Below are 14,983 nucleotides of genomic sequence, written 5' to 3'. Positions count from 1 at the left end.
AGCCTCTCAGCCTCTCAGCCCATCGCCCTTGTTCCTTCCTAGTCTATTTCCAACGCAGGAGCCAGAGCGCTCCGGTTAAAACGTTAACTCAGATCTTATCCATTACCAACTCAAAGCCTTGCCACGGCTTCCCAGCCCATTTGGAGTAAAATCCAATCGTCGCACTGGCCAAAAGGCCTTCAGGGTCTGGCCCCGGCCTCTCCTCCTCCTGCTGGCCCTTTGTTCGTTCTGTCCAGCCACCCACTGGCTGTTCCCACTCACTCAGGCATCGCTCCCTAGGGAGGCTGCCACCACCATCCCAGGCCCTCTTGGAGGAGCTCCCTGGGCAGCTGCCCTCAGCCTTGCTCACCCCATCGTGTTGAAGTCGTCATCAGGGGGCACGTAGTCCTCATCGTCACTGGTAAGGCCCAGTTCATTCCCGTAGCACTGGTGAACGAAGTGCCAGAGCTCCTTGGGGCAGAGGGGCTGCGGGGACAACAGAGGGACTCTGACCTTTCCTTCCTCGGGACCCCACGCTACACAGAGGCACTGAGCTGGACTCCCCTGGGGGTAGGAGAAGTGGACCTCCATTCTGGACTAAGTGGAGAGCAACGCCTCTTCTACTTCCCTGTACCTCCTCCCAGGGTCACATCAAGACACCAATCTTTTGCCTAAAGATACAGCTTCCAGCCAAGCCAGGAACCTGGCCCTGTTCCCACAACTCAGGTTTGCATAATGGGATCAGCTGCCCCCTTAAGGATGGTAACTACCCATTTTTTGGCTTCTATGGACGAGGTCAAGCATTAAGCGTGATAAATCAATGTGAATCCTGGAGCCAAAGGGATCACAGAGCGTCTGATGTGGACCTGGTCCCTAGGGGCAGTCTCCCCAACACACAGAAACCTCCTCATACTAACGGTGACCATGCAAGCAGGCCCCACTGCTTCACAGAACGAGGTGTGACCTCGAAGGTGGCCATTCCGTTGTCGGACAGTTCCCGTGGCTAGAAAGAAGCCTATGTTCTCATAATTTAAGGGGCCTCAGAGGGGAGCACATCCAACCCTCTCCTGGCTACCTCAACACCTCCTTCTTTCTTCTCCACCAGAATGAGTCCGTCTACAGTTCTGGGTGCTGCTAGCCGCACGTCCTTATTTCACCATGGGCCTACGTACCCTCCTCAAAAGCTCTGTCCTGAGAAAAGTGAGCTCCCGTGGGGTTCGGATTTGTGGGAAAAGAGGCAGAATGTGGAAAAAACAACGACTGGAGGGAAATGGAGGAGTCCTCAGTTGGAAGCGGGGCAGAAGGTGGCAGGGTCAGGATATGAGAAAGAGGGCCAGAGACTTAAGGAAAAACAGAAGGAGTCAAAACACAAAGAAATATTACATCAAACTTAAAGAGCAGTTCCCATTAACAGATCTGATTAAGAACCTGAGAATTCTTGGAGATCAGCCTTTCCTGGTGTGGTTTAGGAAGCAGGCAGTGCTTCTGGCCTCCCAGCTGAGGAGAACTGTCCAGAATGGCACAGCCCAGGGCTCCCTCTGAGCCGAGAGGTGCTGGCCCTCACCAAGCCAGAGGGAGGTATCTCCTCCTCCTTTCTCTGGGCCCCCTGCCTCCTATCTCTGGCCCTGACATAGATCATTCACCCCACCTGAGACACATTTGCCTTGCTGCCTAACCACGTCCTCCCCAACCACGTCCTCCCCTTTGTCACAACTCCCCTTCTCCATGCACTCCTCTCTGATCCATCCACCAGGCTCAGCCTGCCGGACCACAAGCAGGACGAAGACAGTCAGCGGACATCTGCTGTGTCAGAGCTTCTGTCTTATTCACAAAGGACAGTGTCTGTGAACTGAATGAAAAATCCCAACCTGCCAGTGGAGGTTCAAATACACAATCATTTTACTATTACTGATGGCTACTAAAGGCAGAAGATCGCAGCACAGATAAGCTACCTGGATTCGGGCCAGGGCTACAGGCCTTCAGGTCAGAAGAAAGTCTAAATAATAAATCTGCCCAGTTTACTTTAGATTGCTTAAGAGTCAAAGTGGATAAATATGTGTCATGTATATAATTATAACCATGTAACTTTTCTACTGTGTCTCTTGCCTTGGCTTGAGGCTTCTTTCCCAACACTCACCCCGACTGGCCAGGGCATCTGAGTGGGAGTTCTTGAAGGAATGTGGCCATATCATCGCCAATATCCGTGTCCCCTCAGAGTCCCTGAGACACTCGAGTCAAATGTGGCCATATCATCGCCAATATCCATGTCCCCTCAGAGTCCCTCAGATACTCGAGTCGTCAGATTAGGGGGCTTATTAACTCTATTTTTCCCTTTTCTGAATTTTTGATGCTTGGCATCCAAGGCCTAGCTGACTGGTAAGGGAATGTCCATCCCAGGGTTAGCTAATCCCTGTTGACAGAAAACAACTCTCCGGGAAGTTCACCTTTTGTATGTCACTGGCCAATCCAAAGCCTAGACCCTCCACCCCCTTCTTTCCTAGACCCTTACAGTCGGGGCCCATGTTACCTGGCCTTAGGTACCCCAGCGACAGGCAACTAGAGACAGTCTCCATGTCCCAAGGCCTGATGGAATTATTCAAACTAGCCAATTTTAAACCTGGTTGGCCCTTACCCGGCCTCACCCAGTCCTTCCTGCAAAAGCCGCAACGGAAGCTCTTACCCATGCTTTCCCCTTATGCTCTCTACCTCCTAATGGGCCGTGGTCTCCTTCCCTTCCCCATGTGATCTGCGAGGTGTGACAGGCCTCTGCCTCTAGGAACCTGTGAGTATAGAAATCGATTCCTCCCTGACAGTCCTTTCCACCTCTGCAGGTCTCACAAACCCTGGCACATTTCAGAAGGTGGAACTCAAGTGCCTGAAGTCAGTGAGGGCCTCGCTCCAGGCAGCAAGCGGGCAGCTCACAGAACACCACCAGGAGGAGAACAGAGAACTCACCCAAGTCTGGGGGACTTCGAGAACCTTGATGACACCCGGGCTGCTCTGGAGCCAGCCCACGTCACGGAAGCCCACTCCCGCCACGGAGCCCTCACCCCAGGGGAATGAACATTCCAGGTGGATGCGCATCCTGAGGCCGAAGGATGGAAGCAGCTGGGCAGTACTCACCTTTTCCAGGAGTGCGTTCTGCCAGAGCCGGAACATCATCATGTATGTCCTGTCCCGGGCCCCAAATGACGTGAAAAAGTGCTAGATGGGAACAGAAGACAGCAAGAAGAATCCTTTAAGACTCACAATATAATGGAGGGAGACAGGGTGCTTCATCCTTTTAAGGAAAGCTGCTGACTTCCTCCCCAAATACTACAGACTCAGTTATCCACGACCATGACACCAGCGTACTGTGGTGAGAGGGACCAGCCCATGGGGCCCAGGCACTTGGGACCTTCAAGTCCACGGTGGCCCCGAGTCCTTCGGTATTCACCCCTGCTTTCCAAGGCGCTTCTCCCTCTGCTTGGGAGGTTTTCCTCTCCATAAAACAACTTTCCTCATCCACCGACTGGACCCGGGATAAGTGGTGAGCCGGGAGCCAGACTTTGGGAAGGAGAAGACAAACCCTCTCACCCTCTCATTCGCTAATTCAACAAATATTTGAATACAGTACGTGCTGGGTATGATTTTACATATTTGGGGTACAGTGACAATCAAAACAGAAAGGCCGGCTCTTACTGTGCTTACATGTTAGTGGGGACCCCATAGAACACGTGGGAAGAAAATGATGGGGAACCAGATGTCCTGAACACGATCTAAATGCTGCTTCACCTAAACCACACAAAAGCCTGGAAGAGAAACTAACCGCCAACGCCTAATAAAGAGAAACAAGCTGGTGGGATTAGAGGTCTTGTGTCATCACAAGGCTGATTCATGTCAGAAACAGAATTCAAACCAAAGACTACCTGACCCAAAATCTCAAGGCTGTTGCCACTGAACTCCCCAAGTCCAAGGGCTCTGCAGTCCTGTGTTCGGCTCAGGCCTAGTCCACCCCCAGCCCTGAAGCTCTCAGTCTCCAGGCGCTGGTTAAAGGTCAAAGATCCCAATGTTTCCTCGGCCCCATATGTTACCTCCCCCATACTGACAATCCACTTCCTACTGGACTCTGCCGATGTGTAATAACAACTCATATTTGCAAAGCGCTTTACAATTCAGTGTTTTCAAATCCGTGACGTCATTTCAAGCCTTTGTCATGGGAATGACTGGCACCACGTTACGCATGAGAAAACTTAAGTGGAGAGAGGTTACATGCCACTCCCACGGTTACAGGACTCAAATTCAAGTGCTCTGGCTCCAAGTCCAGTGGACTGACCTTCCGTCCTCACCCCTGCTCAGACTCCAAACACCCCAATCCAATGGAGGTGGTCCCCACCATCTCCATCACCTTCCCATCCCCCACCCCCATCCTCCTGGCCTCCATATTCATGCAGTTGAAGGACAGAAATACAGAAGCGGGGTCGGGGGGCTGGGGACTGGGGTGCCAGGGAGTAGAAGGTCCAAGATTAGTCTCACTTACCTTTTCAGAGTCAGTGCAAACTTGAATGGCATTGGGAATGAGGCGAGCTGTTTTCTCTTTAGTCATGGAGCAGATGTCTTTCAAACGGACCGTCAGCTGGCACCCCACAGGGACGGAGAACAGATAATAAGCAAGAAGAGACATTCATTGAGTCGGCCACAAGTGTTTATGTGGCGCCCATTCAGAGGGAGGAAATCACATCTCAGTTTACTTATTTCTAAACCTGGAAGGGACCCCGTTAAACATCACCTGGTTTAGCTCCCCATTTCCCAGAGGCCACGCAGCAAGATGGCGGCTGAGCCTTGCCTTGAGCCCAGTGTTGTCTCAGCTACTGGTCCAGGCAGCCTGCCTTCTCCCGTCTACACAGTCTGATCAATGTGCACAGCCCTACTGCTGCTTGGCACTTACACAGACACAGGACAATGACACTGGATGGAACCATAAAAGTCACCAGCTTATTTCTTCCTGCTTTATTTTATAAGATGAGGAGGCAGAGGAAGAATAAAGGACTAGCCTCCTAAGAAACAGCTCACTAGGTGGAAAACCCAGACAACGTTCAACCGGGCCCTGAGTGCCAAGGCCAACGCTCCTTGGACTCAACTACTCTACCTCCTGCGATGACTTTTGCCGAATGCTAACCCCCACTTGCCAAAAGCAAATGCTTTCATGCTCTCTTCCGCACCCAAGAGGGAGGGAGGGGGAAGACATGGCAGAGGAGATCTCACCCTGAAGACTCAGGCATGTCCTTTTATGCAAAGGCGTGGGTAGAGCAGGAAGTCAACCAAAGGGGGAGAGTGGGGACAACTTTCTCAGTGCTAGCCGAGGGGACAGCCCAGGGAGAAAGCCCCAGTTCTTTACCAGAGTTTCCCAGCGGAAGATGTTGCTGTAGAAGCAGATCCAATTTTCAGAGAGGTAGAGTCGGCCCTGAAGAAGAATGTCTCTTTGGAGTGCACATGAGTAATCTGCAGTAGGATGGGGGACAAGAGGAAGCATCTTCAGCGAACCACTACCAACGAGGCCCGCCATCCCTCCCACCAGCACTGCGGGAGCTCCGCTGCCTGCCACTCACTAGTTGGGTGAGACACTTGAACTAGTGGCCAAGGGGGTCCCTAGCAGCTGACATGACGTGAAACACGCCGTTGCTGCCTGGAGGCAGAGGGATGGAGGAGGTGGCAGAGAGGACGAGAAAATCAGAGGGAGTAGAGGCCGATGAAAGTCAACTGATACCCCTCCCCTATCCACATTACCCCAACCCTTAACTGCTGGGCCACCTGCAGAGGGAAGAGTGGCAGTGACTCATCCTGGGCTGGGCTCTCTACCGAGGCCATCACACACACGGTGCTCAGCCCAGACTTCCTTCCCGCTCCCACCCCCTGCTCTCAGGGTCCCCCAGCTCACCAACAATGAGACGCTCTGTGTCTGGAAGTTGCTTAAAGAGCTTTCGGAAGTCTTCATTTCTCTGCTTGTAAGTTGGGCTTAACACCTGCGCGACAATGACTGAGGTTAGCAGGACGTCCCCAGGTTCTGTGGGGATGGGGAGGAAGACATAGCAAGAGCACCTGCTTGCAGGTTTAAAGGGCGAAGATGAGGCTCTGTTATTCCACAGACCCTACGTAGCCCGGTGAGGCCTAGGGGGCTTCAGCATGTATGGATAAACACCCCAGGGAGAATCACACACTCCAAAAGTGTTTGTATCCAGTGTCCATCAATGAGAAAATGTCAAACATGCTAAGCAGGGCCCTACTGGATACCAAGAAGAGAAAGGAAGGAGGGACCCCTCCAGGGAGCTTCCCGGGACCCACCACGAGAGCTACTGCTGCCCTGCCTTCTGCCAGCAGGAAGTCCCACCTTGACAGCAAAACGGGGGCCTGAAAGGGCTCCCTCAGCCCCCTAGCAGGACCCACAATACGACAGTACTCAGTGCATCTCTTAGAAGCAGTGGTTGTTGTCACTGATACAATAAGTACCTGGCTGGGTACGACAATCGCAACTGGAAAAGAAAAATCTTACAATGGAAGACTATTACGATGGGACTTGTCGATTATATCTCAGTGAAACGGGGTGGGGGAGAACTGTACTTTACCAAGACTAGATTAGAAAACAATAACAACAATAACAACAACATAAAACCAGTACTAGAATAAGCACAGAAGCAGAGAATTTAAAAGCGTGTCTGGCAAGTTGGAGGCACCCCACCTTGAGGCCCTCCCCACCTTTTACAAGCCCATCTAACCCAACCCTTCCATTAGCGGTGAGGAAACGAAGGCCCGAGAGGAGACCCCTGCCCAGGAGCCCCTGGACTGGTCAGTGACAGATTTCTGCATCCCAGGTCCTTGGCTCCCCCTGAGCCACCACCAGAGCCTGTGCTTTTTGGGTGCAGACCTATCCCCATAAACTGTCTTAGCAAATCCTCCCTGGAAATTCCCTTAGTCAGTTGAACAGACAGGAAACCTGATCTAAGCTTACAATCATAAAAAAAAAAAAAAAAAAAAAAAAAGGCAGCATATGCTGTGGCTGAAAGGCACCCAAGGATGACACATGAAGACGAGGGCACAACCCAGGAAGAGCCACGCATCACGACAGAGAGACACCTGTCCTCCAGCCAGGTGAGTCACTGACCAGCCTACTCATGCCGGGAGCGCCCCAGATTGTCCTGATGGTGGTGTCAGGTAGGTCTTGGCCATTTACACTTTCCACCCACTTCCTTGGCAATGCACCGGTATACAGCTGTGGCAGCAACACGACGTGCTTTAGTCAGTAACTTCTGGCTTTCTGCAAAGCTGAGTGGCCCTCGAGCAAGCTCGGGCTGTGGTCTGACTGTGTTCAGGGCACCTGCTTGGCTAGCCGAGCTCAAAGTGGCCTGTTGGCTTTTGTGCTAGAGGCAAGGGGAATGTTTCAGGAAGCTGGAGAAAGGAATGGCAGGACTTCAGTTTGGGGGAGGATTTCCAGGACAGAGAGAGAAGACAGTGCTTTCAGCTATGCTGTCTATAGTTAATTTGGCTTTGAAACTTATCTTGGCTGGTTTATAAAACGAGCCATCCTGGTAGTAGTCAATGCACAGCTACCTTCCCCAAAGGCACGCTGTGCTGTAGAACCCCAAAGTCACCTGCTGTATCTCTGAGCCAAGCATCAGGGCCACTGGGAGTGAATATCTAGAAGTCAACCTATCCTCTGACTTTTATGGCTATTAAAAAAAAACCTCCAAATACCACACTCCTCTGGCCCATAGGTTGATCCCAAACTGATACCAAGATAGCCAATCCAGCCAGCGCCCTGGCCTTACAGAACACAGCCCACACAATGAAAACCCCTGCTCGCCCACCTGATCATCGCTAAGTTCCTAATTATGCCTAAGCGACCCTGTACAGCTACAGCTGAGCGAACATGAAATGAGTCATTACCACGCACCCCGTGTTACCATTAGCCCTTCACATGCATCATTTCACCGGACCACAGGCTGTTTCCCTTATCCCATTTTATACACTAGGAAGTTGAGGCACAGAGAGGTGAAGCAACTTGTCTAAAGCATGTGATTCCGAAGTGGGAGAGGAGAGCACAAAACCGAAGCAGCCTGCCCCAGGGTCCCTGGTCTGAGCCACTGTTCTGTGATGGCGCCTCACGGTCTTGGTCCCAAGAGGGCAACACGGATGCCCCAGGAGAGCACACCCTCCGAGGCGATGAGACACTCACATCCTTGGGGGCACCCACTCGTCTCTCATGCCCACGAGTGGTCTCCTCCCCGCCCCAGGGGGTGGTAATAAAGCTTCAGTGTTTCAAGATGAAAAAATTCTGGAAGCTGGGTGCAGACAATGTGAATGCACTTAACGCTACAGAACTGAGAAATCCTTACAAATACTCCAGATGGTTAAGCTTTAGGTTCTTTACAATTAAATTTCTTTAAAAAATTAAAAAAAAAAAAAAGTCTCCAGCAGGCGAGTCTTCCTAGGCCCCCTCAGGTGTTAACCAGGCACCAGGCAACCAATTATCCAAGACTGGAAGTCCTCCTGTTCTCACGTGCTCTCCACATAGCTGCCTCGCCCCTCCCTCTCTCTCGCCTCCACAGAGAACTCAGGCATCGACAGAGGTAGAGATAGGTGCTTGGCGTCTGGCCGTCATCTCCCAACCAGACTGGTGGCAAACGGAGGGAGCCGCTCCTCTCCTCTCCTCCCCTCCAAACAAAGCTATGGCCGAGGGAGAGGGAGGGCAATGCCAGCTAAGCTCTCAACTCAGCCAGTTCTATCAAAACTGACCTGGGTGCAGGAACTCCTTAACAGCCTTGGAGATCAGTGCCCTCGTTCTCCCAGGCTGCCAGTATGGATGGCAGGCGGGCCTCTGCCTCCCAGACTCTAGAGACATGTCAGGTCAACCCCCTCACCGGCATATATCCTTTTGACGCAAAAGACCTCGACCCTCTGTCTCCCACCCCTGTGCTCTTAGAGCAATTTCCTCGGAAAGTGAGGCGTGGCACACCTACTTTAATTTAAAATGGTCAGAGGATTTTGGTTCAAGGATGGTCAGGTGGGGGGGCCCTCAGGCAGCAGGAGTGAGTAGGGAATTACAGGGGTGCGGCAGAATGGTCACACGGGCCCAGAGAAGTTGGGATGCACACTCACGGCTGGGATCTCCTCAGATTCATGCCAGCAGCAGAGTTCTGCACCAACAGGTGGATCCGGAAACTTCTTCAGGTACCACTGCAAAGGCTGGCTGTCCTGCTCCAGCAGGAGGCTCAAGAGGACCCCCGACTCAGTCAAAGATTCCATCGCTACCCACGGTTCCTCCTCCCCAGGGAGCCCAGATCCTGGAGCTCTGGTTCCCGACTGTGCCCTCAGGATGAAAAACAATCAGCCTCGTAATGCAGATAGGCAAACCGCTGGCTTCTCGGCAGAGGGTCTGTGTGACCCTGACTGGCCTCCTTCTGTCTCCCAGAGCTCCGTTCCCAGCACGAAACCTCACAAGCGGGAGGGTGTGGTCAGCATGGCTCTTGGGACAGGCTGGCTGGCCAGTGTCCCATGGCCAGGTTCTGCTTCACCCCACTTTGGCTCCCACAAGGTGGCTGGTCTTTGGGCTGAAGGTGACCCAGAGAGGATGCGGTGGGACCCCTCCTCCTGGTCAGTGTGGACAGCCACTCCGAGAGGCCAGCTGAGGCCAGAAGAGGCAGACGACACGGCAGGTGCACAGAGCCAGCAGGAGGGCTCCGGACAGCAGGCCCCTGATGGGACACGCCGCACAGGAAGATGACGACCCCACAGCCAGGTCCAGGGGTGCACCCCGCCAATTCCTCACACCCCGCTCACAGTTGGTCAGAAACTCCGGGGAGAGAATGAACTCCTGGCTTCCCAGCGCCGTCTGGCCCGTCCCATAAGGCAGCCCGTTCACTGTGCAATCTCTCCGCTGGGCGGGCACTGGTCCCTATGACTCACAGCCCTCTCCCAGGCAGAGCGGCCACCACTGGCTGTGGCAACAAGGCCTGTTCTCACCCCCACCCCTACACACACACCCCTTTCCTTCCCCACAACGTGCTCTCCTGAGCTGACCAGCAAACAACTTCTTTGTTAGAGCCGCCCATGGCAGGGGGGAGGCAGGGTGGGTGGGTGGGCAGGGCCGGAGTCCTACACATGCCTCAAGTTACAGGATCTGGGTGATGGTACTGGCCAACGTCCTCCAGTAACCCCTCGGCCTAGTCTGGCCTCCCCAGCAGATGTTTCCTGCAATGGAAAGTAGCTGGCCAGGGCTCTGGGGGGAGGGGAGGAGGGGAAGGGAGGGGGAGGTGCCAGGGGCACGGCTGCTATGATGAAATCTGAAATTGGAGACGCTAATAGCCAGGGACTTCTGAAGCACACTCCTGTCACTGTCCCACTGGTCCACGGACCTCCGGGTGTGCATCGCACCAGCAGGGGGACTGGAGTTTGACTCCTCTCTCCCCGGATATACTGGTTGGGAGAAGTTGGGCAGATTGCCTGGAGAAGTTGAGGTCTTCAGTTCCGGGGACCCTCCCCTGCCTCCAGCACTAGCAGGAGGGGGAATCCAGGCCAAGAGGATTCCCAGGCTGCTCCTCAGACCCTGAGGGCCAACTAGCAATGCTAAGACCAGAAACTTTGGCCCCAGCGGGGGTTAAAAGGAAACAGCGAGAACTTAGGGAAGCAGAGGAATGAGAGTCAGGCCAGTGGGGCCAGGAAGGGATCTAGACAGAGAAACCGGGGCAGCAAATGCATAGCATCGGGACTGGGAAGACATGGGTCCCCAGGAAAAGTTAGACCTTTGAAACAAATGGGGCACCTGCCTCGCCCTCCACGGCAATGCCCTCCATGTAGCGAGGGTCCCAAGCCCGAACGTGATGAGGACTGGTGCCTCTTGGGAGACTCTGAGGTCTGAGCCAGCAGGACTCCAACACGAGCAGACTCTAAACAGAGCTAACGAATGCACTGAAAATGGAAATCCTAGGGGCGCCTGGGTGGCTCGAGGCAAAGCATCTGACCCTTGGTTTCAGCTCAGGTCGCGATCTTGGGGTCACAAGACAGAGCCCACGTCAGGCTCTGCACTCCACGGGGAGTCTGCTTGAGATTCGCCCTCCTTCTCCCTCTGCCCCTCCCCTTCTCTCTCTCTCTAAAAATAAAGCTTAAAAAAATGGAGATTCTTGACTCCCCGAAGATTCTGACTCTGAGGAACCCAGAGTCTCCTGGTTAAACAGTGTTAGGAAGTAGACAAGGAGTCTGAATCCTTCCCCAAACTCCTGTCTCTCAACATTGCACACTGGACCCAGCCTCTCGGCCTCCACGTTACCCACGCAGCAGGGTTCCTCCATCAGGTTATCATCCTCTCCAGGAGGGATCTACGCCTCAAACAGTTCTGTCTTCTACAGCAGAGCATGACCTGCTGCTCAGAAACCCTTTGCCAAATGTACATGTTCCTTATATCCTGCTCCTGTTCCTCTGTATACTGCATCTGACGTGTGCACAGCCACCCAGATCCCAAACTCTGTATGCACTTCTTGGTGCTCGATCCCTGCCAACACTCCAGACCATACACTCAAGCTTCTCTGCTCCACGTACGGCAGCCCTATCCTTTGCAGTGTGGGATGGGAACCCCGGTAGTTCCATTTTCCGGGGTGACCAGAATGCCTCCCTTTTTGGGCCATACCAGACCCCAAGATCTAGGCAGTGTATAGACCACGAAAGCTGAATCCTTCAAGTAATTCCGCAAACATTTCCATATCGCTATGGGCCTGACGGCTATAGGTACTGGGTGAGATGGAGTCAGGACACACCCGAGAGAGAGAACCCCAGGGAGACAAGTCTCAGTGCTCAGCCTTTGTCTCCTACAACCCCCACGATGGAATGGGCTGGGCAGGGCAGGGCGGCAGGCAGCTCCCGGCCTGAGGAGAAGGCATTGACCCTGAGATAAACATTAACTGGATGGCAAACACTGGGAGCTGGGACCAAATGGTACCCCCTCCCTGGGTATAACACCGGAGGGGTGGGGTCGAGGAACCCAAGAGAAAAACAGATGGATTTTGGTGGAGTACTACACTCACCTGGGAAGAAATCAATTAAGACCTTCAAATCCTGGCCCTCCAACCAAAGCCAGGTAGGGAGGAGCCAGATGTGGGGCTTGGGGCGGGGAGGGTGGCAATGAGCAAAGAAAGGAGAGAGATGCAGGTGGGACAGCCTCACACAGAAAGGTAAAGAGGGGAATGAGATTGAGAGGGTGACCTCATCATGGGAGTGGGGACCATTCTGGAGAAGGTGAAGGATGGGAGTCCGGGAAGCGGAAGTCAAGAGACTCTTCCAAGACTCTGGGTAGGTAACAGTGGGGAGATGGGCAGAGCTGACGGAAGCACACGGGGCTATAGGCCGCAAGTCCTGTCTCTGAACTTCTACTTTCTATGCTGTCCCCCTAATGTCCCCATTTCATGCCCACAAGGCTTTGTTCTCTGGCTCTCAATCTCATGCCGGCAGACCTACTTGGCCATCCCACAGGACCGGTGCTATCCCTTCCTCCCCATCAAAAAAGCCAGCGCCCCCATCCCGGGGCATCGAGGGGAGCTTGGGCTCTAAGTCTCTCCCAGCCGCCAGGGCCTAGGCTCCTAACTTAGGACCTCAGACAAGTTGCTTCTCTGGGCTGTCACGACAACTGACCCCCCAGGAAGGGGTGAAGCCGCTGAGGACAGTTACCTGTGTCCACACAAGGCGAGGCACCGAGCAGGAGACTCCTGACCCCTTCATCCAAGATGCAAGCCTACTGCACCCAACAGGGGCCATTTCTGGGGGACAGAATACACCCCTCCCACCTCCAACCTTGCCCTCGGCTTCCTACTGAAACTAAAGCCCTGTTTGTGCTTATCCCACCACTTCATGTCTACTGGGGCTGCGCCTCTCAAGCTGGGAGCCTTGATGAATAAAGCTGGGATCATCGGGCGCCAGTGTGGCTCAGTGGGTTAAGCCACTGCCTTCGGCTCAGCTCATGAGCTCAGGGTGCTGGGATCGAGTCCCGCATCGGGCTCTCTGCTCAGTGAGGAGCCTGCTTCCTCCTCTCTTTCTGCCTACTTGTGATCTCTGTCTGTCAAATAAATAAATAAAATCTTTAAAAAAAAAAAAAAAGCTGGGATCATCAAGTAAGTTGGCGGGGGGACACAAACGTAAGGGGGCATGGATATAATCAAGCCTGAGAAGGCCTTAAGGCAGTTGTAGCTTGCCCTGCCTTCACAGCCTACTCTTTTTTTTTTTTTTTAAGATTTTATTTATTCATCTGACAGACAGAGATCATAAGCAGGCAGAGAGACAGGCAGAGAAGGGTGGGGGAAGCAGGCTCCCTGCTGAGCAGAGAGCCCGATGCGGGGCTCGATCCCAGGACCCTGGGATCATGACGTGAGCCGAAGACAGAGGCTTAACCCACTGGGCCACCCACGCGCCCTTCACACCCTACTTGACCTGCATAGCATATCTCTGGCTAGAGACGAGAAGCTCTCATGCTTTAGCCTTTCTGCGTGTCCCTGGAGTCCAGCCACTTCCCTCCACGGTCCCCGCTCTTCAGGCCAGAGTGGTCTGCCATCATGGTGACAGCTCACCCCGGGCCGGGTTAGGTGAAAGTAAAATGTGGAACAACGAGATGGCAGCTCACACCAGTCAGAATGGCTAAAATTAACAAGTCAGGAAACCTTGACAGATGTTGGCGGGGAAAGCGGAACCCTCTTCCACTGCTGGGGGGGATGCAAGCTGGTGCAGCCAGTCCACAACACAGGACAGAAGTTCCTCCACAAGTTAAAATAGAGCTACCCTACAACCAAGCAACTGCTCTACTGGGTTTTTACCCAAAGGATATAAACACAGTGATTTGAAGGGGCACGTGCACCCCAATGTTTATAGCAGCCACGTCCACAAAAGCCAAACTATGGAAAGAGCCCAGACATCTGTCCATTGACAGATGAATGGATAATGAAGATGTGGTATCGATACACAATGGAACAGTACGCAGCCATCACAGAGAATGACGTCTCGTCATTGGCAATGATGTGGATGGAACTAGAGGGTCACGATGCTAAGCTATAGAAGTCAGTTGGAAAGACAAACACCGTATGACTTCACTCTGTGGAATTTAAGAAACAAAACAGATGAACATAGGGGAAGGGAAGGAAAACTAAAATAAGATGAAATCAGAGAGGGAGAGAAACCATAAGAGATTCTCAACTCTAGGAAACAAACTGAGAGCTGCTGGAGGGGAGGAGGCTGAGGGGACAGGGTAACTGGGTGATGGACATGGATGAGGGCACGTGATGGACTGAGCGCTGAGTGTTGCATGCAACTGACGAATCCCTGAATTCTGCCTCTGAAACTAACAATGCAGATGTATGTTAATTATAGTGAATTTAAATTAAAAAATGTAAAAATAAGGGGCGCCTGGGTGGCTCAGTGGGTTAAAGCCTCTGCCTTCGGCTCAGGTCACGATCCCAGGGTCCTGGGATCGAGTCCCACATCGGGCTCTCTGCTCCGCGGGGAGCTTTCCTCCTCCTCTCTCTCTCTCTGCCTGCCTCTCTGCCTACTTGTGATCTCTGTCCGTCAAATAAATAAATAAAATCTTTAAAAAAAAAAAAAGTAAAAATAAATAAATTAGTGAATATTTATCATAAATACCACCTTTGAAAGTAGAATAGTGGAATCTTGCCCCAGGAAATTACAGAAGTCTGCTCATTATCCCTATGCTTTGTGTTATTCTGGCAAGAAAAATAAACACAAGTATCAGAGGCGGGGGGAAAAGTAAAATGTGGAAGAGAGGAAGGTAAAGGAAGGGGCTGGGGAAATGCTGGGTGAGCCTCCTTCCTAGCAGACCCAAGCTACTCAACAACCCCAGATGTTCTCTCAATGGTCAGCAGCTCCACGAGGATGCCCGGTCCGGAAGCTGACCAGGGCACATGTGACTGTCCCGGAGCTGGGATGACAAAGCCTTTGCCTATCCACATAAGGATGGCCCCCTAAGCAGCAACCCAGCTAC

General features: G+C 52.9%; 1 protein-coding gene across 12 annotated transcripts in view; it reads right to left on the bottom strand.

Annotated features, from left to right (window-relative positions):
• GRAMD1B (GRAM domain containing 1B) overlaps positions 1 to 14,983 on the bottom strand; it is a 242,103-nt gene that overhangs the window by 20,815 nt on the left and 206,305 nt on the right. For all 12 annotated transcript variants that reach the window (XM_032868780.1, XM_032868783.1, XM_032868785.1 and 9 more), the window contains 5 exons: positions 5,897 to 5,981; positions 5,357 to 5,460; positions 4,499 to 4,594; positions 3,103 to 3,183; positions 350 to 465 (listed from right to left, as the gene is read on the bottom strand). In XM_032868780.1, the coding sequence (XP_032724671.1) occupies positions 350 to 465; positions 3,103 to 3,183; positions 4,499 to 4,594; positions 5,357 to 5,460; positions 5,897 to 5,981 (482 nt within the window). The remainder of the gene's footprint in view (positions 1 to 349; positions 466 to 3,102; positions 3,184 to 4,498; positions 4,595 to 5,356; positions 5,461 to 5,896; positions 5,982 to 14,983) is intronic.

The sequence above is a fragment of the Lontra canadensis genome, unplaced genomic scaffold (assembly GCF_010015895.1).
Source record: "Lontra canadensis isolate GAN:19392208 unplaced genomic scaffold, GSC_riverotter_1.0 scaffold36, whole genome shotgun sequence".
Lineage (NCBI taxonomy): Eukaryota > Metazoa > Chordata > Mammalia > Carnivora > Mustelidae > Lontra > Lontra canadensis.
The sequence above is the reverse complement of the archived record's forward strand: the minus strand, read 5'-3'. Positions and strand labels throughout refer to the sequence as shown.